General features: G+C 45.4%; 3 protein-coding genes across 3 annotated transcripts; 2 read left to right on the top strand and 1 right to left on the bottom strand.

Moving 5' to 3' along the window:
* Positions 1 to 1,898: 1,898 nt before the first annotated feature.
* On the top strand, positions 1,899 to 3,383 carry N7511_008510 (uncharacterized protein; the record flags this gene model as incomplete). The annotated part of the gene is made up of 7 exons (XM_057130887.1): positions 1,899 to 1,959; positions 2,022 to 2,066; positions 2,122 to 2,492; positions 2,560 to 2,631; positions 2,688 to 2,851; positions 2,914 to 3,063; positions 3,299 to 3,383. The coding sequence occupies 7 exons, from the start codon at positions 1,899 to 1,901 to the stop codon at positions 3,381 to 3,383; spliced, it is 948 nt and encodes a 315-aa protein (XP_056981618.1).
* Positions 3,384 to 16,354: 12,971 nt separating this feature from the next.
* Positions 16,355 to 19,255, top strand: N7511_008509 (uncharacterized protein; the record flags this gene model as incomplete). The annotated part of the gene is made up of 1 exon (XM_057130886.1): positions 16,355 to 19,255. The coding sequence occupies one exon, from the start codon at positions 16,355 to 16,357 to the stop codon at positions 19,253 to 19,255; it is 2,901 nt and encodes a 966-aa protein (XP_056981617.1).
* Positions 19,256 to 24,303: 5,048 nt separating this feature from the next.
* Positions 24,304 to 24,612, bottom strand: N7511_008508 (uncharacterized protein; the record flags this gene model as incomplete). The annotated part of the gene is made up of 1 exon (XM_057130885.1): positions 24,304 to 24,612. One exon carries the CDS (start codon positions 24,610 to 24,612, stop codon positions 24,304 to 24,306), a length of 309 nt encoding a protein of 102 aa, XP_056981616.1.
* Positions 24,613 to 24,980: the final 368 nt, after the last annotated feature.

Here is a 24,980-nt window from a genome sequence, read left to right as displayed (position 1 = left end):
ATAAATTAATAAATCGAAATAGGTCCATGGTTTGAGAAGGCTTACTACTGTAACATCCTCCCAGTGATAGCCATCGAGCCCAAGTCAAATATAAGATCTGTTCCCACCCACCAAGCATTCTGTGTATCAGTCTAATCCTCAGTCAGAGATTGGCCTCCAAACACCAGAATTCATCAGCAACCATGAGTTTGAACCTCAGCCTCTTTGTCACTCATGTCCAAACCTCAAGCCATGAGTCGAGCTCCCCGGGGCAAACACCAATTGACCCTGCGGCTTCGATACAGTCGACTGCATCCCCGAAAGCATTGTCATTCCCGGATTTCCTCCGCAAATTCTACAGCACTGAAGATTGCACATCTTTACCATCGCCTTGTCATACAACTTCTCCAAGACGAGGTATGCTTCAGGAGTCTCCGCTGAAACACTCGGTGGATTTTCACAAACACCACTAGTTCATGATCGATTCGCCGAAGCCACTATTCTTCTGGCTATCCTTCACATTACTGTAGGCGTCTCTATACTGCCCTCGAATTATTTGATGCATGATGCTCAAAACACAGCACATGTACCTACTTTAGAGAAAATCTGCAGCGTTAATCAGTTAATCTGCCTGGCACACTCCTAGCGCTGCTCGTCTACACGAAGCATCAAGGGCCATGAGAGATCTGTTTTCTGGTCCCCAATAGTTGTCAACTGCTGTCAAGTATAGAGTTCCCGAAATGTATTCATACGTTGTAGCATATTAATTGGATAAAAACATCAATATCCCAAATTTCGGCCACAAAGGAAGAAAGTTGGTACACCTCAGGCCGCATAGTAAGGAGATTAGTGTAAAGGCAATCCTCGTGGAGAACCAATGGTCTTTCGCATTTTTAATGACTTCGTTCAGTCTCATGGGGTTTTTTCTACTTAGTCAAGGAGTGGATGGACAGTGACCTTGGTTTCTGCTTTACTTTCTGGGACTCCCCGGCGCATTTGCCAACCTCGGACGAAATGATCCCCCCCATTGTATACAACACAGGCCCAGACGAAGTATCGCTTCTTGCTTTGTTGAAACTGACTGCAAATGCAATATGACCAAGCAAGACTATTGACTGATACGGTTCTCTGGAACAACGGCTCTTTATTGGGTCGCCATTCCTGCTTCAGTCGCTTTCTAGCTTACAAGGGTCTTTATAAAAATGAAAGAAACTTTTTTCACAACTGAAAACCGGCTTTGGGGAGATCTGGAGGCGAGAGTACTTCGCTAGGGGTCGGTTGGATTATGAGGCTGGCAACCATCCAAGACTGAGCATGAAGCTAATTTTGTCATGATCTACATCGGCCGGGTTGCTATTTGGAGACAATGACCACAGCAGGACTAAAGAGACCGTTAGAAATTAAGTTTTTGTGGATGAGAGCTTGCTGTGTCAAGTCAGAGGAATTAATCGCTATGACGCACCAATTTGGGTCATTTGGGCTTGTTTGTCGTTTGATTTGATGTACTTTCGTAGGTGCATTACGCAATGCAGGTGCCCATTTGATGTTTGGTAGAGCGTGGAAGTGCGCCGTTATCCAAAAATTGGTTGGTCTGGCAGGTCAATTTTTTCATGGTTCAAATATGTTCGCCTTGACCGGAGTAAGGTAATGCTTGCGTGGAGGCTGGAGCTGAGCCAGTCTTTGTCTCATTCCCTCCAGATTATTTGCAGGCTTTGTTAAATATTAGAAGTATGCGCCTTTCCCTGAGTCATAATAGCAAGATTGTGGCCAACGCCGATGATTTCCTGCTTTCCAATCATGCCAGGGACGATCCTAGTTTGTGACTTTGTCTGAATTTGACCAATTTAACTCCAATCTTGATCTCGAGCTTCTGCTCGACATTTATCGTACTATAGCTCTACAGTCGACGTCTGATTTACATGTTAGTCACGCTGGCCGTTTTATTTTCGCGGTCCTCCTCGTCTGGTCTTCTGCTGGCATGTAAGCCTGCCTCACTTCCCGCTTCTTCATACCCTTTTGCGTGCTCAGCTATTGTAACATAGATTTCATCATGGAAAAGTACCAGGAGATCAAGAAAATAGGAGAAGGTATGTGTTGCTACCACAATGACTGACATTGACACCTCTTCAACTTACGTCCTAGGAGCTTACGGCATCGTCTACAAGGCTCGTAAGCTTGGCCATCCAAGCGCTGTTGTGGCTCTAAAGAAGATTCAGTTGGAATTTGAAGATGATGGTATTCCTAGCACTACGGTCCGCGAGATAAGCCTCCTGAAGGAAATGCGCGACCCCAATATTGTCCAACTGCTGGACGTCATCCATGTTGACAACCGTCTACTCTGCCTCGTCTTAGAGTTCTTGGATATGGACCTCAAGAAATACATGGAGAAACTCCCACACAATCCACGTCGGGTGGAGCAAGGCTCTCACGGATGGGTCCATGTCGACGAGAGGCGCGGGTCTGGACAATGCCACGATCAAAAAATTCATGGCCCACCTGGTAGAGGGTGTCCGGTACTGCCACGATCATGGAATCCTCCACCGCGATCTAAAGCCACAGAACTTGCTTATTGACCGTCAGGGAAACCTGAAGCTGGCCGACTTTGGCTTGGCACGAGCATTCGGTGGCCCGTTGCGCACATACACCCACGAGGTAGGAGCCCAGCTCTGCCAACGCACTGCCTCAACATAATAACACATGTTTCACAGGTAGCTACGCTGTGGTACCGATCTCCTGAACTTCTGCTCGGAGACCGTCAGTACTCTACTGGTGTCGATATGTGGTCAATTGGGGCTATCTTTGCCGAGATGTGCACTCGCGTGCCGCTGTTTCCCGGATGTTCCGAATTGGACGAGATTTTCAAGATATTCCGGTGGGTGTATCGTATCACCTTTGCGAAGTCTTCTTTACTCATACAATGATTTCCCTTTGCAGCCTACTCGGTACTCCCGACGAGGAGACTTGGCCAGGAATAACCTCGTTCCCTGAATACAAGGCTAGCTTCCCCAAATGGGAGCGCCTCAGCACGCCCATTGTGCTTGGACTCGAACCAGCCGGCTTAGAGATGCTGGCGGCTCTACTGGAGTATGACCCGACTCATCGGCTTTCTGCGGAACAGGCCTGTTTTCATCCTTACTTTCCAAATGGCAGCTCGTACTACACGAGTCCTCCCAGCGCAATACATATTACTAGATTCTGTTCATGATGCTAGTTCTTCGATGAGTGGTAGCGTGGCGGGGAAGAGTCTTGCGTTCCGAGCCAGCGTAGCCTGCTTGGCTCCTGCTGATGTTAAAGTTTGGTCATTCCTATCTGAATAAAGCTACGGTGATAAGAAAAAGACCTTGGGGCTCACATTCCAGGACGCTGTCATCCACACGCTATGGCACCCCATCAACGTATTCTGATTTCACTTTGACGTAACGTTTACGTCCCGATCATCTTTTGTTTGCATTATGGGCATGACAGCTTTGACATGGATACATTCGTTTACTATGCTATCAAAGCCCTGAGAAGGAATGATATTTTGGCGTACAACAGTCGCTGATAAATCCCAGAGCCATTTTTCGCCTCTTGGCCCCTTTTAAAGTCCTAGCCTATTTTAAGTTATATTATAGTGGAACTCCCAAATTAGGTCGATACTAAAAAATTGGAAAATCAAAATTTGGCATCTTTTATCTCTCGCGTTTTCTCAAACTGGACACAACACGACGTTACCTTCAAAGACTAACTAAGTGGTGGCTGGAGCGTCTGGGAAAGGCAACCGCCGTATGTTTGCACTTGACGCATGGGCGGTAGCTAACAGTAGTCCCGGGAAGATCAACTTTGAATCTTTCAAGAGTACTGGGACATTGAACTAATCTGTTTATGAATATCCTGTACGTCAAGCGCCGAGATATGTCTCATGTGGTTGAGCCCTTGATATCATTGACAAAGGAAGGGAAAAGCCACTCAATTCGATTTTGCGCTAAAGATAATCCCCTGGCTTTGTGGAGCGTTAGCGAGCTACAGAGCGCGCTCAGGGCATCGTTACACAGCAAGGCTCTAACCGAACATTAGAGCCACTGAAAGAACAGCATAGCAACTTCTTCACTCAGGTCCACCCTGCACAAGTTGAAGATAAACTTCAGTATATAAGCAAACAACTTCCTGTGCTTTCCAGTAGGAGGGAAATGCTCCAACTACTGCAAAATAGATGTGGTTGGAAAAAGCCATTATTCCAAACTCAAGCACCCCAAAGCTCAAGTAACCCAAGCCATACCTACGGTACGTAGGCCATGGGCGAAACTCCCAACTACTCAGAGTAAGGAGCTTTAAGGTTTTCACAAGGGCGGATAGTGTTGAAAAGCGACCTAGGTGAACTCCATATCTTATCCACAATCAATGCCAGATAGAAGCTTACCGGCACTGCGCAAAGATCAACTAAATAATATATCTGCTCTTTGGGGTTTTTGCTTTTTTCAAAGTGGTAACGCGATGAAAGGGGTGTTGGTATGTAGCCAAGCTTCTCTCGAACGTTACATAGTAAAATATGCTTATGCTGGTTAAACGAGGCTAGGCATTCGTTCTAGCTGGTATCGTCGATCATTGTGTCTCTGAAGTATCTCACACAATTGAAAAACAATTTACAGTACCACGATACCGTCATAAGAACAAGGTAGGGGGGTTGATGATTCAAACTTTTGCATGCTTATTTGCTCCGTCCGCGGTTATTACTCTTGGTCATTCAAACGAGCTCGTAATCTAGGCTCAGGGTGACATCGACTTTCCAATCAAGTAGCTTTTTTGAATCCCCTCAAGTCATTCTGAACAAATGAGATACGATTATCCTAATTCCATTCCAAATTTAGGATTTGATTCACTTTCTTCGTCGATTCAACGGCCTATGTTTCCACTCTTTCATCTTACGAGGTGGATCCAACAAAAATGCATTGCTTGACGTGATTCATAATGACTGATACCAGAGGGCAAAAGTGCTTTAGTTCACACGCCTTTCTGACCTAGCTCTTGTATTGGAAGAAACATTGATACAGAAGAGCTAATCAATGATGACTGAGGTGATTATGGCGATCCATTTGTTCAAAGTGTTGCCGATCCGGCCCCGTAAGTGGGCAAACCATATGGTGGAAGGAAAGGCTAGACTTCAATTACTGCCCTTGAGTTCTGCGAGCAAGCATAGAGCTCGAGGTTGTCTCTCGTGGGTCAATATCGTGACGCATTCATGAACTCAATTCCGTTGTCTGCCGATTGAACTATCTCTATTTCTAATAGTCATTTGAAGCCTGATTTGCTTAGACTTCAATCTGACTGAAATAATTTGATACCAATGAATGACCCTTCCGCGCTTATCTGCCTTCTCTCATTATCTCTATACCCCGAGCTCTCCCTGCTCAAATGCGAGTTAGCCCAACTTGTCAGACAGCTTGAACATTTGGATTTTCTTGTGTTTTGTTTTCTTGGCAATTATCAAATCCTTGGGCTTATCTTTGTAGAATATAATCACCTGCGCCTCTTCGAAAGAGGCACTGGGTCTATTCGTGATGTCATAAGGTACAATGAGCGAGCATATTGCATCTTTCTTCAGCCGAACAGCTGTATTGAACCAATATCTCGAGGACCGATTATCCGGTCCAAGCTTGGACATCCCGTAGATGTGAACGAGTGATACATCGTGCTTCTGGTCCTCATTATATACATCAAAGCAGACCCGAAGAAGCATAATCTGTGTAATCGTTTCGTTCTGGCACCTCTTCAGGCCACTTAGGAAGTAAATGGCCGCAGTAAAAGTGTCTCCGATACAAAACATTAACTGCGTACTGTTTTGTAGGCATCTGTCCATCAATAATGGACGTGTATCTTTGTTCAGAACTCGAGCTAACATTATTGCGTATTCGAGGTACGTTTCGTGACTTTGTCTAGACCTTTCAGAGCTGTGACCAGCTAGTAAGGCAATGAAATAAAGAACAATACAGCGAACTTGGGTATTTTTCAGTTCCGGGCGTCGTTCTAGACATTCAACCAAAGAATGAAGGATGGTTCTCATGACTAAATAAGTACCTTGATCTGGATACCACGGATGGTTGCTGTTCGATACTTCATCTGTAACGTGAAACAAATTATTCAGAAGATCGTTCAATTCAGAGATAGCTTGAGCGAGTTTTCGAGCTTCTTCAGTCACTTCTCGGGCAGATAGGTGCCGAAGGAGGCTTGGTTGAGATATGCCCTCCGTAGTCTTAAACATCTATGGCTTTTTGTAAAATTGACCATTGAGCAGAAAAATAAAGATTCAGAGATACTCATATTACCTTTTTCTATTTTGTGTTATAGCTTCTTCGTCATTGAATAATGCAATGGTGCTCGGGTCAAGAACTTCGGGGCGATGAAATGCCGCTATATATGTGAAGCTGAACCACTCATTTCGATCGACTGACATGACTAATCTGTAGTATATACGTGCTATATTTAATCCCTGGCCAAAAAAACCCAACCATGCGAACAAGGAATAGGACGAAAGGCTCGATCATGCTGTCGGCATAAAATTTGCGGCGAAACAAAAGATAGTGGTGGATTTTGCTCAATATGTCTTGACAAACATGGGGCCTAATTTATCCTTCAGTCGGACTGCTCAAATGCCGCCATATGTTGAAATTTGGGATAACGGGATAAAATTTGACCACTGATCCAAGTTGGTCCTTCCGCAGCTTTTGGATGTGGTCCCCCGACGAGGTCCTCGAACTTGGCTCTATGCTGCTATACATGACTCTTGGATTCATGCAAACACGCGTTAGGTCTTCCGATAGCACAGACTCTCAATATGACACGAAGCATGTTTTCCTTTTTGAATTGACTCTATATTCCGTCTGCGGGCTTCACTGTAGTTGAACCAAACATCGTCCAGGTAAATTGAAGTAAGAACAGACAAGGTATGATACTATCTCCATTCTCATAGCCTGAATCCAGGCCAAACTTATTCTAACAAGGGGTACATGGGCCTCAGTATAGGCCAAATAACTTCTCTTCCCTAACATCCTATAGATCTAGGGCAAGCTAGTTTGCAGCAGGGACACTCGAGCCAACGCTAACCTCGGGGCACATGAGCCCCAATCTGAGCCAAATATCCTCTCTCCTCCCTTTGAGACCTTAGATCTAGGCCAAGCTCGTTTGAACCAGAGATACTCAGATACAGGCCGACTTTAGTGTATCAGATTGCGCGAAGAACATTCGTCTTACCATGAAAAAAATCCTGCATGCTTTCCGATATAATTAAAAACTATTTCTCGCGAAGCTTTTTCAAACGAACATGATGGGCCAACGACGCTAAGGAGCATCCGAGACAACACCAGCCAGAGCCAGACATTGATGCACGTAGCTACCTCGAAGGGATGCAGTGTGATATTGAACAGTATTCTGGGGCATCTACGACTTTTATCCGGAAATGGAAGGCTTGTGAAAGAGATGAAAAAGTTCCGTGAGAGCCATCAGGATACACCTTCAATTTCTGCCGTAATACCTGGCAGATTTATAACCGCGGCTCTTTTGTTTGATTCTGGCACTGATACTGTATCAACACACGTAAGGAGGATGACGAAAACCTTTATTCAAGGCTATCAAGTCATAGGATTATGATATAGTAAAAGTCTTCGATCTGAGTCACATTGAAAACGATATCATGCAAAAGGTAGAGGTTCGACTTCAGTGGGTAAGGGAGATGATGGAGGCTGGACGGCCTTTGATTATTCTGAGAGGATTCTGGTCAACTTTCCTATCTTATTCTTGTGTGAAGAGCTCAAAAAAGGTGGCATGGCAAATGATTTTTCCCTCCGCAACCCCTGACAGCGCGTAGTAAACCTCCTCCAGAAGACGCGTCAAGGAAGGGCAAAAGGATGACGCCAAATTATCGTAAGAAAGTAATTGGTTATATAATTAAAGGTAGCACTGCTATCTGTCCCTTCCAATTCAAGCAACATTATCACCAGCTCAGGGCGTATTTCATTGTGACCATTCTTCCCATCCCCACTTGGGTTTCGTGTCAATTCTATGATCCCAACCATGGCCCATAACCAAGCATTTATTCGGGTAACCCTTCATTATATTGAAAGAAAGATGCATTTACAGTAAACACCCACCAAGTCAAAAGTTCTGTTGTCCTCACTCTCTACTGCGCACAGGGATTAACGAGGTGAGCAGAGTAACTGTGCCGAAACATTGTATTGGGCAACAACCAGTGAATTTTCACCGCAGTAAGATCTCGTTTTTATTGAATTTTTGGAATCAGATTTAAAATTTCTGCTTTTTGTTGTAGCTTAATCTCTATCATTAATTCCATCACTTACATGAGCTTTGACAACGTCCAAACCTAGCCTAACGACATCTCATCGAAAGAGAAATCCTTAAGTGGGTTTTCGAGTGACTGTAAAGTACAAAGCCATGTCAATCTCCGTATGAGTGTGACGTTTAATTCATAGCTGGATTTGATTTCAATTACGATAAACGTACGGAAATCCTCAAAACGACCCGATGTATAGCCCGTTAACTGAATCGGTACGGCGGTGTTTGGTCTTCTATTTTCACATCATTGCAGATAGTCAACCCCAATATTGGGTGGACAGCTAATTTCCCCGCGTATTCCTTTTCCAACTACGAAGTCGTCTTTGTTGTTTCTGAGCTAGTAGTACAAAGAACGAATCATGGCTTTTTCAAGACGAGCTTGATTTCTGTTTCTCACTCTGTGTTTGATATTTAAAATACGCTTCCTCATATATTTCGTGATAATTGCAAGGTTGCTTCCAAAATATCAATGGGCATGTGCTAGTCTGATAGCGATAAGAACTGGTCCAAAAGGCCTCTAGTCTTATATTTGCAAGACCCACGCAAGCGTAGCCTAGCAATTCCTACGACTTGGAAAATGTTGCCGGATTTGGGTGTGGCATGATTTGGGATAAGTTACTAGAAGGCGGTCACATATTGTATGAGACAGGGAGCTCAGAAACTACGCTGAAGCTCTCCAGGCGCTTAATTCACACTGAATTGAACATATCTACAGTTTTAGTCTCACTATCACAATTTCAGGCTAATATAAGTTTGTTTTTCAAAGATATGAGACAAAAGGCTGATCAAGTACTGGACAATCTTCCGTTTTGGCTGGCAAACTGGATTGAGGTAATATTGAGAGATTTCCGAAAATAGAGAAAGGAAAGCATATCTAAACCAAGAAGCAAGCTATGTGGCCCGAAACAATAGTTTTTATTTGATAAAATGGTAGCCTGGGACGATGTTTTGTAAATAGACCAAATGGGGTGTAGATTAAGACTCAGACGTAGAGCCCAGGACTCGCAAAACGAAAGCAACATGGCCCGCTGAGACATCTATTTCAAAGATCCACACAAAGTCAGCAAAACTCCTAGAGATTCTGCAGAGACAGCGTATGCAACGACAACTTACCGAATGTTTGCTTACACATGCCCTCGGAACGACAAACGTCCTCGCAACTCACAATTTACGCCATGCCCTACGATCTTGGTGAACAGCATATTTTTGCAATCAAGTAAACGAAAACAGAATCTGTTTTACAAACTGCTTAGGGCTGGGCCAATTGGATTCTCAATGATGAAGACGCTTTGCATCACGTAGACCGGCTTCTGTCTATGACATTTCCTGGGTATTGCTCAATCAAAGCTTGCCTCAAAACAAGAAGTTAATTAGCTCCTTTGAACGACCCATGGATCCAGGGAATTTTTCCATGTCTACTAAGAAGAAAATTAAGAAAGATATACAGTACTAGCCGACTAACTTATGATATGCGTTCATTACACTCAATGTTGCGAAACCTTAAAAACTCCTGATACCAGGGCTTTATAAAGTTAGACTGGATCTTACTTCGTTGTCGTCAAACTTACCTTACTTTCCGGGAAACTCTTCAGACGTTCCAAAGAGAAGGCCTTCGAGCATTAGATTGAAAATTTGCATCAGAAAGCAGTGATCTGGGTTGGGCGATAGGGTACTTACCAAAAACATTGACCGCAGAAATTTCTGTTCATAGGCGTTCCGGATCGCGTCTCGCTGTCTTTATGTGTTTTGAAGTCTTTCTGTAAAGTCTCCAATCTGACCGCATGTTCGTCTAAAAAGACGATCGAAATTCCGGCTACGAGCTCTGTCAATATGCCTGCTCTTGAGGTCTTCGAGAGCGATATAATTGAAATGCAGCACTCACTTCCATCTCCGTATTTAGTTCACAGCGAACAATTGAAAAAGAGGCTGTGAGCCTTTTCAAAAGCTTTTGGTACGTGAAAATCTTGGAATTACCACAAACGCAACTGCCCGTTATGTCCATGTTGACCGTCATACTTTTTTAAGTCCACCTACGGATGGGAATATATCAATATATAAGATTTGTCCTGATTAAGTAGAGAAGAGCAAGTTATAACTCTAATCAAGAATTTGCATTTTGCTGCTTTTACAACCCGATTATTTTTACATCATATGTGGCCAACGAGTTTGAACAGACATGTGATTGTTAAGATATAAGTGAGCTATATATTGCATTCACTGCGTTCCGGTCTGCGCAGCTCACTTGTGAATTACGTCAGCTGGGGTGGATGTATAATCAGGAAAACTGAATGGTTGCTCATCGCTATTGCATAGTGGCTCCATATAAATAGTCATGAGACCAACCTTTTCATTACATGAGCAATATTTCTACTATAGAGTGTGTTTGCCTTGTTAAATTAGTTGATGTTAGTCTAGAATCCTTGCTTTACAAACATTGAAGAACACAACCAGGCCTAAGCTTTTAAAAATTCATGCTAAGACCGCAATACTGCTCAGTCCCCAATTACTCAACTATAGGAATTTCGATTATTCGCTAACGACCCGTATTATTACTTCTGTGACCTTTTCCAAATCGGCACTGCTATTCCCGTTTGTCGTCATTGACCTATCTCTTTAATATCGCTGCCGGATCGAGCATTCCTCTGGCCGCTGCGCCATATTTAGTCCATCGCTCTGAATTTTTTATTTATTCTGACTCTATTTTGACCCTATTATGACTAGAAGCTGACTAGGAACGAACTTGGGACGAGGAGGAGTGGGGAGGAAGACGTGACCCCTTCCGGGTCACCAGCATGGGAGAGATAGGCGATGTCATCGGCTGCAGCTTTGGTTTCCCTATAACGGTCAAACCCATATTGTTTATTATAACTCAAATAGGGGTAACTTACCGAGAAGTACCAGAAGGTGGGAGAAGCTGCGGGCAGGGAAGTGATATCTTCGGCTGGATTGACTGAAGCGACTGAGAGGAATCATGCTTCCTGCGATTGATTGATTGACATTAAGGCATAGGGCACTAGACCATCGATGAAGAAGACCGAGACTCTTTTGTAAGGCCTTCACACTGTTTTACAGAACCTTAGAGTTCTCCTTCCATCTTTAAGCGTTAAGCTTGAGCTGCACAATGTCGGCGTTCAGCTGCTGTACTTGCTCCCACCTTCTTTGCATTTTTTGCCTGCTTCGAAAGCTTCGTTGCGTCAGCCGTGCCGCTCAATTGGAATCAAGAGACTTTTGCATAGCCTGTGGTATTGTGATGGGCTCACGGGATTGCAATGTAAGTTGGCTGACAGTATTCCGCGTCACACGGTGATCTTCATATATGTGGAAAGCCGACAAAACTCCATGTCGTTTCTTACCTTTTCTTCTGATACAGGATTGTCTATTGGTAGTGGGTTGGAGCACTTCTTCTTTTACAGCCACGAACATACAATGTCGATGGTTAGCCTGGGGCTGAAACAATTTGGCTGAAAAAGTGGGATAAAGACTCCGCGATTCAGCCCGCCAAAAGTCATCAATTAGCTAATAAAATGGGAGATTGTGACAGCTTCTCAGATCGATCAGGGCAGCCAATCGTGCTTAAACTGGCCATCTGAGCCTCACAAGGGGAGAAGCGTACTACTTTGGTACAGGAGTCACTCACAGTTTTCGAAACTGGATACATGTAAGTGAAAACTCGAACAGCAGTGTTCCTAATTTCTGGTCTGCATTTTAATGTACCCATCTCTTGACCTCATCCCAGATCGTGCTAAGATATTTACAGCAGCTTATTTATAGAAAGAGATACCACCAATCTTATCTTGGTATATGTCCTCGCCTGTTTCTTCTCGCCTGTGTCCGGTGGCCGTGTCGTAGGTTACATCGGCTAGTACCACAACTCGGTAATTAAAGTTAGGCTCTTATTACTGAAATGGAGTGTTCAAAGAATTGATCAGAGAACATAAAAAGTATAATAAGATAGATTGCAAGATTTCAAAAGGAACAGCAACGATCGTCATCTATCAATGGCTCTTCTCTCGTGCTAATCGTAGTTGGTAGTTGTCAGAAGTAGCTCCTGCTTTTCCATACATTATTGAGGGTCACATTGTGTTTTTCACTCGGTTTCCAAGGGATTGTCAGTGGTGACGTCGATCTAGACGTGATAACTCAAGGCTTCGGTCAAATGTATAAGTCTCACGATATCGATAAAAGTGAATCATGCTTATCGCAAGAAATTTGCGCCCTTCCTGTATTGAGACAATTCGCAGGTTTTACAACCCTCAAGGTCTTTCCTCGCTTGGCATTGTTCACGTGCATTGTGGAATCCTTTACCAAGGCAAGGCCGAAGCAGTCATGGCAAGGCTGATAAGGAGAGCGCGGGGCTGCATTCTGAAATTGAAAGAAAAGCATCAATGAGCACTGATAGACATAGATTACTTGAGTATGAAGACTATGCAAGTTGGGGTGAAAATGAAGTATGAGAATGCTGAGGAACGGGAGAATATAAGACACCAGATATGAGATCCATCTCTTTTATACGCCTTCTCACGGTATGCCACAGAAACTGAATGAGATGATGAGCTGTAACTCTTCTTTGAAAGACCAAATTAATTGACATCATAATGGGCTAGTCTTTCGATTGTCTACCTTTTTGCCGGGCACTCCATAGGGCTATACAATCCTACCAACCTACCCCGTCTAGACCCATCAACACCACCGGCATTATTGAAATAAAGATATACCAATGAGCCCCTTTTCCTTATCACTATTTATCAAATCATCGACTTGAATACTTCATTGTCGTTAAGTACTGTCCACTGCGACAAAGTATCGACTATACTCTTTAGATTCATCCTCGCGCCTTCTGTACTCTACCATGAATCGCTCACAGTTTTTTTCAGCCATTTTTAGTAATTCTTACCAACCTGAATGACACTGAACCGGTCGATCTAGACAGAAACTCAATTGCTGAGTCAGAGGAAAGCCACAAAAGCAACACAACTCCATCCCCACTGCTTTGAGCTTTGTCCTTGAATGCTTGGTTCCTTGGAACTATCTTACCATTGATTCTGTTCATGGGGAGATTTGTGCATTTCCAATACTATAATAGCATCAGTTTATGGCTTAAGCCCGAACCAGGTATGTGCGTATGGTCTACATTGTCGTGGGCGAGCCCTACACATAACAGATCTAATACTTCGATTTCGGGTTAGATAGACCAGCATCATAGCTTAAATTTGAGAAAAGAAGATTCTGACGAAAAGCTTCATGCCTTAGTTAGTTGAAATGAGCTACAGTTTGCCGGTCTCCCAGCCCCAAAATAGATGAGAACTAAAATAATATAATATCATTGCCGGCAAGCACATCTCTGTCACTCATCAGAGTGGACCTCTTAGTTGTCTCTAGGTCGATACTTTCGATTAGAAGGCTCTAAGGTGTCACGGCCCAATGAATATTCTGAGCTTCCAGCACTGAGAGAACTGCCTGTCAGTGGGCGGATATCTCAGGAGGAGTTCTACGATGGCCCCAATGTGCTGCACAGTCTCCACTGCTTGAACTTCGCCCGGAAACATTTGGACCTGGAATACTACGCAAAGCCTATGAGTCTCTCTTTAGAATATTGTCGGATTCACATTGACCGCATTGATCATCTTCGACAGTCATTACTTTGCCATGGTGATCTTATACCCATCACCATGAAGCCCGTCACCAAGAACACTTCTTTGCCTAACCCAGTCACATTTTATTCTGGGCAAACTGAGCGAAAGCATACCTGCCAAAGTACGGACGCCATATGACACTGGCTGACTGCCCGTGGGCAACGAACGGGACATATTGAGTCTTAGCGCCAAATTGTAAGATAATACAGCTTTAGGGTTTAGGGTTTATGGCCTTAGGGCTTAGGGTTCAGGCAGTATATAACCGTTATAGGGCTTACCCCCAGATTTGACAAATAAGCAGTTTATTGCAGGAAGTGGATGTCAGTGCACTTACTTAAGTTGAGCGCAAAGAATAACATCAGGAGGATTGCCAATCCTGCGTACACTTCCTCATTCCAGAGTATACCATTGGATTTGTATTCCTCTGCCTTCAAGCGCCTCTCGTGCAGCGTCATTGGATTCCTCACGGGAAATCACCAAAGCTCAAATGGAGAGAACTACAGGACCTGAAGTACCTCGCTCGACAAAACGTTGGGGATAGTGTTTTTGATCTTGTTCGCAACACATTGGTCCATACTTATGAGTGCTGGTTACCAGATCTTGAAAGTACCAGGCCTCATCTCTCATTAGGCAGATTCTCGCAAATAACATTTCACATGGACTCTTTTTCAGTGGCTTTTTGCATCATCAGCCCGAGAGGTTATATATTCTCTGTCTTTATATGATGACTTAGGTTGAAGTGGAGGCAAGGGCTCCACGGAAACTTAAAGCTCACAATGATTGCATCACTGAAAATTCCAAAGGGTATCGTTAATTGTATATGATCTGTTCCATAAAGCCTAGCGTGGCCATATAGATATCGCTGCTCCCGCTAATTTTTACTCAATCGTTTCCTCCAAGAATGAGCACTTTCCACATTTTACCATTCCAACTCTTCCACCTCATAACAACAAGCCTAGGGCCTTACGATCTGTTCAATTTATTGAATGTGTTTCCGTAACGTGGCTGTTACAGTCGATAGCGGAAACGGCTTCTACCCCCCAGACTGCCTTTCTTCTCCCAGGCCCCACTTCCAAGGCACTAGCGTAGGTCTTTTAATGGCCAGACCACACCAAGCTGAGGGCCGCAGTAAAATACCGCATACCTAGTACCACAACAACCAAGCTTCACTACTTAAAATTTAGGGTGCAGATGTAATTTTGCCAAGGAGCTACAGTACCGTACGCGGGCTTGGTACACTGACCCTCAACTTCATGTACTCCGATCAATAGATGATTTGCGCTAAGGCCTTGGCAGTGGAACCTGGGAGAAGAAAAGCAGTCTGGGGGGTAGAAGCTGTTTTCGCTATCGACTGTATCACCAGCCGGCCTACGAAGTCGGATTTCTCAGCCTGTACGAGGCGTGGGCTACGAACCTGGAGTCTTTGTTACTCCAGAGCCAATGAGAGACGCAATGACGACCAGAGGAAACGAGTCCGCAATGTTGCGGCCTGCCGCCACCGCAATTCTAGCGACCTCGAGGCCCCTTTGGCACACAGGAACGATTTAAAAACCATCCGACGATAACGGTTACAACCTCTCATGCCGTCACCCCAAGGGGAGTTCACAGAGCCTCTCAGAGGCGCGGATCGAAGTCGAGCAGGACACCTGTGGGGTAGAATTGGATTTGTGGGATTAGGGCTAAGGTGTATCGCCATCGGCTGCTGGCTCCCTACCCCGAATCGGAGGATACTTTGGTTAGTGGATGGAAAGATTATACGCTGCAGGCCTGGGTGTATAAAGAGACCATCTGCAAGACATGGTCGGCCTAGAGAACGAGAGGATACTAGGTATCAGGAAGCAAGAAATCACGCCAACTTGTGGACTGAGGTGTACTATGGCAACGATGGCTAGGAAGAAGGTTGGCGCGTCACCATCGGCTGCCGACTAGAGATCCTTACAACACTGTCAGTATAGCCCGAGAGGACGGATGCGCATGTCGGTTCACAAGAAGCAGGAAGGTTGTTATGCCGTGACCCCAAGGGGACTTAACAGAGCTGCAACTTGGCCTAAAGGGTGGGCTTAAGGAGCAAACGGGTATATGAGTGTGGGGGAAGGTTTTTGGTCCTGCTGGAACCCCAAAGGCTAAGATGTTGAAGGCAAGAGGATCTACGGACATCTAGGAATAAGAGTACTAGTGAGCTGGATAAGGAGCTGGGAAAGCATGGGGGGAAATTGCCCATCTCTCCGTTGTATTGGCTTAAAAGAACAGACTAGATCTTAGTATACCAATGCAATATTATATCTGGGTCGGGCCCAAGGCATCAAGAACGGCTTTTGCTGAAGAATGCACCGTGGAAGGAGATTAATGCTAGAATCACGAGTGCTCTAGCCATCCTTCCGTCAGAGGGTACAGTGCAGCAGAAAACCGACCGACTCATGTCAGCAGTGTCCGAAGCGGTGCACGCTTTAACGCCGAGGGCGAAACCTTCACCACATGCGAAGCGATGGTGGACAGATGACCTCACTCAGCTCCGTCATATATACACGTACTGGAGAAACCGTGCTCGCTCCGAGCGACGGGCGGGTCGGAAAGTGCCTCGGCTTGAAAAAACGGCTCAAGATGCGGCCAAACAATACCACGATGCCATCCGCAAACAAAAGAAGAAGCACTGGAATGAGTTTCTCGCAGACAATGACAACATCTGGAAGGCCGCCAAGTACCTCAAGTCGGGAGACGATGCAGCGTTCGGGAAGATCCCGCAGCTCTTAAGAGCGGATGGAACTACTACCAACGATCACAAGGAGCAAGCGGAGGAATTGCTATCCAAATTCTTCCCACCTTTACCAGGGGACATCGATGAGGAGGGAATGAGACCACAAAGAGCGGCCGTGGACATGCCAGCCATCACTATGGAAGAGATAGAACGACAGTTATTTGCAGCGAAATCGTGGAAGGCTCCGGGAGAAGACGGCCTACCGGCGATCGTTTGGAAGATGACCTGGCCCACAGCCAAGCACAGGGTCCTCGATCTTTTTCAAGCCTCGCTGCAAGAGGGCTCACTGCCAAGACAGTGGAGACACGCGAAGATTATACCGCTCAAGAAACCGAACAAAGATGACTACACCATGGCAAAGGCATGGAGGCCTATCTCACTCCTTGCGACACTCGGAAAGATACTCGAGTCGGTGGTCGCAGAGAGGATCTCGCACGCGGTGGAGACTCACGGACTGCTCCCGACGAGCCATTTTGGAGCGCGAAAGCAGCGGTCCGCAGAGCAAGCACTGGTGTTCCTGCAGGAGCAAATCTATGCGGCATGGCGCGGCCGGCGGGTGCTGAGCCTGATCAGCTTCGATGTTAAAGGAGCCTACAACGGAGTATGCAAAGAACGACTGATCCAGAGGATGAAAGCCCGAGGCATACCGGAGATCTTGCTTCGTTGGGTAGAGGCCTTCTGCTCGGAACGAACGGCGAACATCCTGATTAACGGGCAACTATCTGAGACTCAAAGCTTGCCACAAGCTGGACTGCCGCAGGGCTCGCCCTTGTCTCCGATTCTATTTCTCTTCTTCAACGCAGACCTTGTGCAAAGGCAGATCGACAGCCAGGGAGGAGCAGTCGCCTTTGTGGATGATTTTACCGCATGGGTGACTGGACCGACTGCGCAGAGCAACCGGGAGGGAATTGAAAACATTGTCAACGAGGCGCTCAATTGGGGAAAGAGAAGCGGAGCGACATTCGAGGCCGACAAGACGGCCATCATACACTTTGCTCCCAAGATGCGCAAATCGGACCATTCACCATTCACCATCAAGGGGCAGACAGTGGTACCAAAAGACCACGTCAAGATCCTGGGTGTCGTGATGGACACAAGACTCAAGTATAAAAAACATATTGCGAGGGCAGCGTCTAAGGGTCTTGAAGCAGCGATGGAGCTTCGGCGACTCCGTGGTCTATCCACGGCAACTGCGCGGCAGCTATTCACGTCGACAGTGGCACCAGTTGTGGACTATGCCTCCAACGTGTGGATGCACTCGTGCAAGGATAAAGCCATGGGGCCGATCAACCGAGTCCAAAGAGTAGGAGCGCAAGCCATTGTGGGGACATTTCTCACGGTCGCGACTAGTGTCGCAGAGGCGGAGGCTTACATAGCTACTGCGCAGCGTCGATTTTGGAAACGAGCCGTGAAGATGTGGACAGACATCCACACTTTGCCGGATACCAATCCTCTCCGCCGGTGCACCGATCAGATCAGAAAGTTCAGAAGATACCACCGCTCACCGTTATATCACGTAGCCGATGCGCTTAAGCAGATCGACATGGAGACTTTGGAAACGATTAACCCCTTCACGCTAGCCCCGTGGGCGGAACGCGTTCAGACTGACATTGATGGACAGCACGAGTCCCCGGCCGAAGCAGGCGGGTACGTGCAGGCCGCGGTTAGCAGCTCGGCACGGAACGAACTGGTGGGGTTTGGAGTGGCCATCGAGAAGCGGCCACCTCGAATTCGAAAGCTCAAGCATAAAGCGCTGTCCATCACCTTGGCTGCAAGAGCGGAGCAGAATCCATTCTCTGCAGAACTGGCAGCCATGGCACACGTATTGGGCACGCTGGCGGGACTGAAAGACCACACGATCACACTGCTCACAAGCAACAAAGCGGCGGTTCTCATGCTGAGGAATCCCCGACAACAATCCGGCCAGGAGTTCGTGTGTCGGATATACAAGTCGATTAAGAAGTTGCAAAGAAACGGGAATCGTGTCAAATTCCGCTGGATTTCCACCAGTGAAGACAATAAGCTGCTAGGTCTGGCTAAAGCACAGGCGCGAGCCGCAACGCAACAAGATGCCCCCTTACAAAAACGCGCCCCGAGAATGAAATCAACCACACTTAATCTCGCACGGTCTCAGGCAGTCCCTGGACATAGCCTGCCAATGAACGTTGGGAAACACGCCAAACGAATAGATGCAGCACTTCCAGGAAAACACACACGACTGCTGTATGATCGCTTATCGTGGAAAGAAGCGACTGTGCTAGCCCAACTCCGGACTGGCATGGCTAGACTCAATGGGTATCTCAATCAAATCAATGTAGCAGAAACGGACCAATGCGATTGCGGACAAGCGAGAGAGACCGTGGAGCACTTCCTCTTCCGATGTCGGAAGTGGACTGCCCACCGGACGGAAATGTTACAATGCACCCAGATTCACCGCGGAAATATTTCCTTCTTCCTAGGAGGGAGACAGCCTTCTGATGATCAGAAGTGGACGCCAAACCTAGAGGCAGTACGGGCCTCTATACGTTTCGCCATTGCGACAGGCCGACTCGAGGCCACTTAAACATATCGACCAACACAACTCCCACACCCCCTCTTTCGACCCTACTCACCCATCACCTCGTGCTACAAACGGTAGACGCGCTTCAACTGCCGAAGATAGGATGTTGAACACTTGGAGAAGCGCCTTCAAGTCAGCCTACTAACAAACTACTAACCCACGAGAATCCGCTGCGATACGAGCATCTGAGACGACATACTCTGAATGCAATCATGTATGGGCTCTGATGAGACACAGTACTGTATATATTATGACATGTATAGTAGATCAGCGATAGTTGCCCTTTCGGCTTAGCCGCCGGGCGTTAATGAATTGTTTGTTTGTATCACCAGCTCCGACATTCTTTTTACGAATCAACCCCTGAGAAGTTTGTGACGCTGTTATATGCGATCCGTGCTAGAAAGCTCGATCTAATACAAAAGATTCCCGATATACCCCAGCTTCTGAAGGACTTCGATTCTGAATGTCAAAGCACTGGTCACATGCATGAAATGATCCTTGGATATGACGAATTCCAAGTCCAGAATTTTGCAATAACCAACTTTGGCGGCTATATCAACTCATTAATGCTAGCGATAAATGAACGGTCACTCGAGATCATCCGATTTCTACTTAACAGCGGGGCCAAATCAAACGTTCCCAATATGTTCCATGGGTTTATGCCGCTATATGTTGCAACGTTAAACGGCGACCTTTGTACTGCACGTCTTCTGCTCGAGTATGATGCCTGGCCAAACCGCGTGACCGACCAGCAGCAAAGACTACCCCTTGAGGTTGCATTGGAGAAAAACGATATCGGACTATTGAAACTACTGTGTACTTATGGTGGCTGCCTATCGTCCTGATAGCTAGTTCATGGAGCTACCTGATATCACTTGATCGGAATTCTCTTCAAACTTGTCATACCGTTTAGTATATAAGGACTGGGGAAGACTAATTACGGCGTGATAAACGCACGATGGGAATGATATACTTTCCCTCATCATTTGAACGAGCTATTTACGGTACAAACCAGGCAAGGCTCATAATATAAAATGCTGTCTGGTGTACGTGTCTACATAGACCTAGGGCTATTAGGGATGCTGTCAATGCTAACTCAGGGTCTAAATCGAGATTGGAATCGAACTGAGTTTTGCAAAAGCTAATGATTTGTAATTGGATCGCCCTTACTTTGGCAACCTACGTTCAGGGGGTACAGCGGCTATATTTAGTCTGACTTGGCAAGTTATCCTCACCACGCGAATCAGTGGAGATTGTACGGTCAAAAGTCCTATCATTTTATCCGAGCATTGCGTAGAGCATGTAAGCACTCAACCTATTTAGTTAGTATGGAGAGAATCAGATGTTCACATAGCTCAAACTTTTGTCCACCGTTTGAGCTGTCGCAGAAATCAAGGGTCTGATAGAAGAGAGAAGGTACACCCTTCCTCTTGTCACAGCAAAAGAAAGTCTTTATAAGAGAAAATAGAGCATATAGCTGCCCACTTGGTGAAGATACAGTACTTCATGGAGAATGAGGGAGAGAAGATCATGCAATCAAGTTCGTAACCGCCCTTCTTTCACAATTATGCCCGCCATACAAGTCAAATTCGGTACATGTATAATGACTCTCTGGATCTGCTGATTGACAAAAGAAACCACTAAAAGCCGTCTTAAATACTCACCCCTCCCTCAGTCTGATAGAAACTTTTGCTCGGATCAAACAATAAAGCTTGAAGTTGGCCATTGAATTTTGATAGCCGCACGCCACAACACTACTGGTATATACCAGACCATCTAGGAACAAACGAGGAGAAAGCTCGTTTCTCGGCGTGCACGGAAATACATCAATAAAATCCGGCCGCATCATATCCACCCCACCTACGATGCCACCTAACCACTGATTAACAGGAGAAAAAGAGCTGTCAAATCACGTTATAGAAATACCACCTCGTTTTATCTTGAACAGCTCACTTTATCAATCCTGACTGCCAATATGATACTCGTCGACTGCTATACGTGGTCACAGCCCGTGAGATGCAAGAAGACGGGAAGATTATTTTGTTTTACAGTTTTGACTACTTTTCTGACAACAAGAACGATTGTCTCTATCTTAAACATGAAGACGAGATGCTTTCTGCTACTTTTTACAATTTTAAACTGCACACAACGTGATCTTTCGTCTGTGGGGGCATTTCAGTAATTTAATCTACATTGCTGTTGTGCACTATGTACGCCAGTCTCCACTCTATTTTACAGCCAGTCAAGTCTCTAAGTACCCCAAACAATAATCCAAATATTGGAGCTGACCTCTTGTCATATCTTAGAGATTTTAGTAATGGTAAGAGTGACGTTTACTGCCAAACTCTGCATTGAGCACGACTATATATCCATCATTGTCATTACACTGCTTATACCATAATTGTTCCACTCACAGTACTTGAGTTCTTTAGGGAATGTCAATGCGACGCCAAACTTTAAATTCCAGTAGCTCGCTGGTCTATTTGCGCGCTGTAAGTTGCATGGCGCAGACTTCTCTCACAAAACGCCTCTAGTGATACACAGCGTCATGACCTCACTCTTTCCGGGCCTAAAAGCCTACCAGGAGCTATAAAAAAGTGATCCGCACATTTTTGTAGCTCTATTGCCGAAGTCTGCTTCAGCGGCTATATGATGTCATTATCCATGAATAGTCTCCCACCTGAGGTATGCCTAAAGCTGGTACCTGAAAGCTTTTCTTCTGACAAAAAGAGAAATAGTTATGGGACTTTGTTCTCGCCCATCTCACTCCGAGAGCCTTGAAAAACTTTTCTCTTACTTCGCCTCGCTCTTCCCAAATGGTGCGTTCCCAAGTGAATCGCCGAATCCTGCATTATTTGTCCCCAAAGACCCCCTTCAAGCTCCAAATGATGCTCTTGGACACGGCCGCAAAGGAAGGATGTGAAATATTGGAGTTGACCCGCTCTCGGAATCTATTCAAATATCAACTACTCGATCTTCCGGGCAGTATACCCGGAATTGTAGCGCGGGACTGGAATTACATCAAATTCCACCTATCGAGCAGTCAAAAGACCGAGAAAGCTATGCCAGGCTCAATGGCATCCGACGATGTCAATCAAACATCAATACAAGACAATTATACGAAAGAGATCTGTATCGACGAGCTGGACTTCATGTACCAAATTTGTTTTGCGATTCATAAATGCAAAACCGAGTCGAGAATCTACGGAAGCAATTTCTGGGGCGGGAGCATGAAAATGTTAAGGCTTTGGAGCGACTGGTTTCCCATATCGACGACTCAGTATAGCGACCCTTACGTCGCTCCTGAGTTGAGGTTGTTTACGAAATTGGTGTGGACTGATTCAGCCTTCAATGTGGGGTTTGTTCTTTCAGCATATAGGCATATCCCAGAACAGGGGTGTACCGTGTCTCATTCTGCACCAAAAAAGTTTCAAATTCACTTTGACGAGGTGTTGATAAGGGACGATTATTTATGGGCCCTTTTTGAAGGCTTCAGTACTTAAAATAACATCGCATTTTCATTGATTCAAAACTATCCCTAGATACTCTCGATTTAGTCACTATCCCATATTTTACCGTCGATGAACAATCCTTGCCTGTGGTTGCAGATTCGCATCATTCGTGAGAGCCAAGGAGGTCATCTGTGGTACATTTGATTTATTAATCTGAAAATCTGAATTAATATATGGAAAATCACAATCCAAGGCAGAAAAATATCATTGGATTCTATGGCCAATTTACATGCTCCAAGAAAGAAAAGTCTAAAGCTGAACTTCACCGAAATACTCTGCGAAAAAATGACTTTTTTTGCACTCTATTGCTGGAGATAACGGAAATCCAAAGTCTCATCACATTGACTAGAAGAATACCGGCATTAGTCCACTTGGTTGAGTTGGAGATTTGAGCGAATGGTTGATTGACTCACACGAGAATCTCATTATGTCAAAGTCGGGCGCGAGCTTTTGAACTGTCATCTTCCATAGTTGATCCGGAAACAGACTCTACGATAAGATAATCATCGCTACAATTCGGAAACTTTCTTTGATATCTAGCAGGTAGAAAAAAGATAAAAGGTTGCCTTAAAAGTTAAACGTTCCGGAGAACATTGGGGCAAGAGATTTTTGTCGTACGGTGGAGTAATGAACGTTATTCCTGACCAGTATATTCCCAAACGCTCAGCGCAGGGTAGCTAGGAACTTATCTGTGTCCCCCAACCGATGTGAATCGGAAATCAGAAAGGACCGACAAGTCATATGACGTGGCATCTAACGTACTCCGGAGCGATATGTTCAGCTTCAATAGCAAAGTTTTCGGTGATAAGGGAGACCTTGAAATGTCCCTCTTTTGCACGCATACACCCAGCATGTCCGTATAGTGTCGATCGCATAAGCAATGCTCCGTTCTTTGCAATGCAAATATTTGGAGGGCAATTCTTGCCACATGGTAGCATGCACTACCAGTACTAGCAGCGTCGGGTAGACCCGTTTCAGCTGATGAATTGTGAACCAGCCACAAGAGACAAGTCGTTGCTGCAGGTCGCCCTGATCTGAGATCAGCAAAGGGGCAATAAGCGGCCAGGCGTAGCCGATTGAAACCCTGGGACAGACTCATCGTCGGAGTGCTGCAGCCAGAAACAGTTCCTTAAGTCATTTTAAAAAGCTTTGATCTTAAAGAGTTTGGATAATCAAAATCTCATAGACTGCCCCTCACAATACAGCCGCTACAACCAGATAGGACGATTTGCAAGATCGAACTATGATAAACCAAGGTAAATCCACTCAATGGGAGGTATTCGAGCGCGGGAAGTGGCTTGAAGGGCAACCGTCAGAAGCGGACGGAGAGGCTAAGGACTGAACTGAATTATCTTATTATTTGCAGTACTAGCTTTAAACGTCTGTTGCTCTAATCTACATCGTGTCAAAATATTCTCCGATTGTCCTGGACTGAAGAGGACAGCGAATCAAAGCCTGGGCAACGTTGCCACGTGCCATTCATTCAAGGCTATCTGCTATATAGTAACACCTCAATGTGAGATCCCATTGACAGTATTTTCATACGAAGACCCATTTAGCAGTGCCCCGAAGACTGGTTTCAACCTCCACGGCATCTTTCAGAGACCCCTCGATGAGAACCTTATCATCAAGTTTGATTCGAATTTTTTCTGGCCCGAAGCTCCCGGTGAGCTCGCGTGGCTGCACAGTCATATCCGCGTCAGGAGTGAATTTGACGGTGACTTCCAAATCACCTGACGGAAGTGATACGTTGAGAGCGCCTTTGACGGTGTATAGAGACCCATTGTAGGGAAAGATTGCACCAAATGTAGTTTTTCTGTGCATTAGCTTCCCTTCCACTGAGTCCATCTGTTGGACAAGAAAGTAAGCCAACATCACAAGACGCCATGATAAGAGTACTCACGATGTACTGTGGATTTTGGGGTCAAATGGTTTCCTCGGCTTTTATGCGACGCAGAAGTGATCAATGTTTCACAAAGGACTAAGTGAGTGCATGATATAAACCGCGAGTGGATCTCAAATAAATAAATCCCAGGGTTTTGATCGTCCTCGTGCTTACTTAATTGCCTCTATGCAGATATGATTTTTTAAAAGCTGATACGTTGCAGTGCGTGCATTGACCCAAAAAGGTTGACGCAATTTACCACCATGTCGGTTCAGTGCCCGGCTACCTAACGTAAAACACGTCAAATAATTAGACATCCCCAGTTCAGCCA

The sequence above is a fragment of the Penicillium nucicola genome (assembly GCF_028828085.1).
Source record: "Penicillium nucicola strain IBT 29836 chromosome Unknown utg000009l, whole genome shotgun sequence".
NCBI classification, from domain to species: domain Eukaryota; kingdom Fungi; phylum Ascomycota; class Eurotiomycetes; order Eurotiales; family Aspergillaceae; genus Penicillium; species Penicillium nucicola.
Note: the sequence above shows the minus strand (reverse complement) of the source record. Positions and strands in the feature narration are given on the sequence as shown.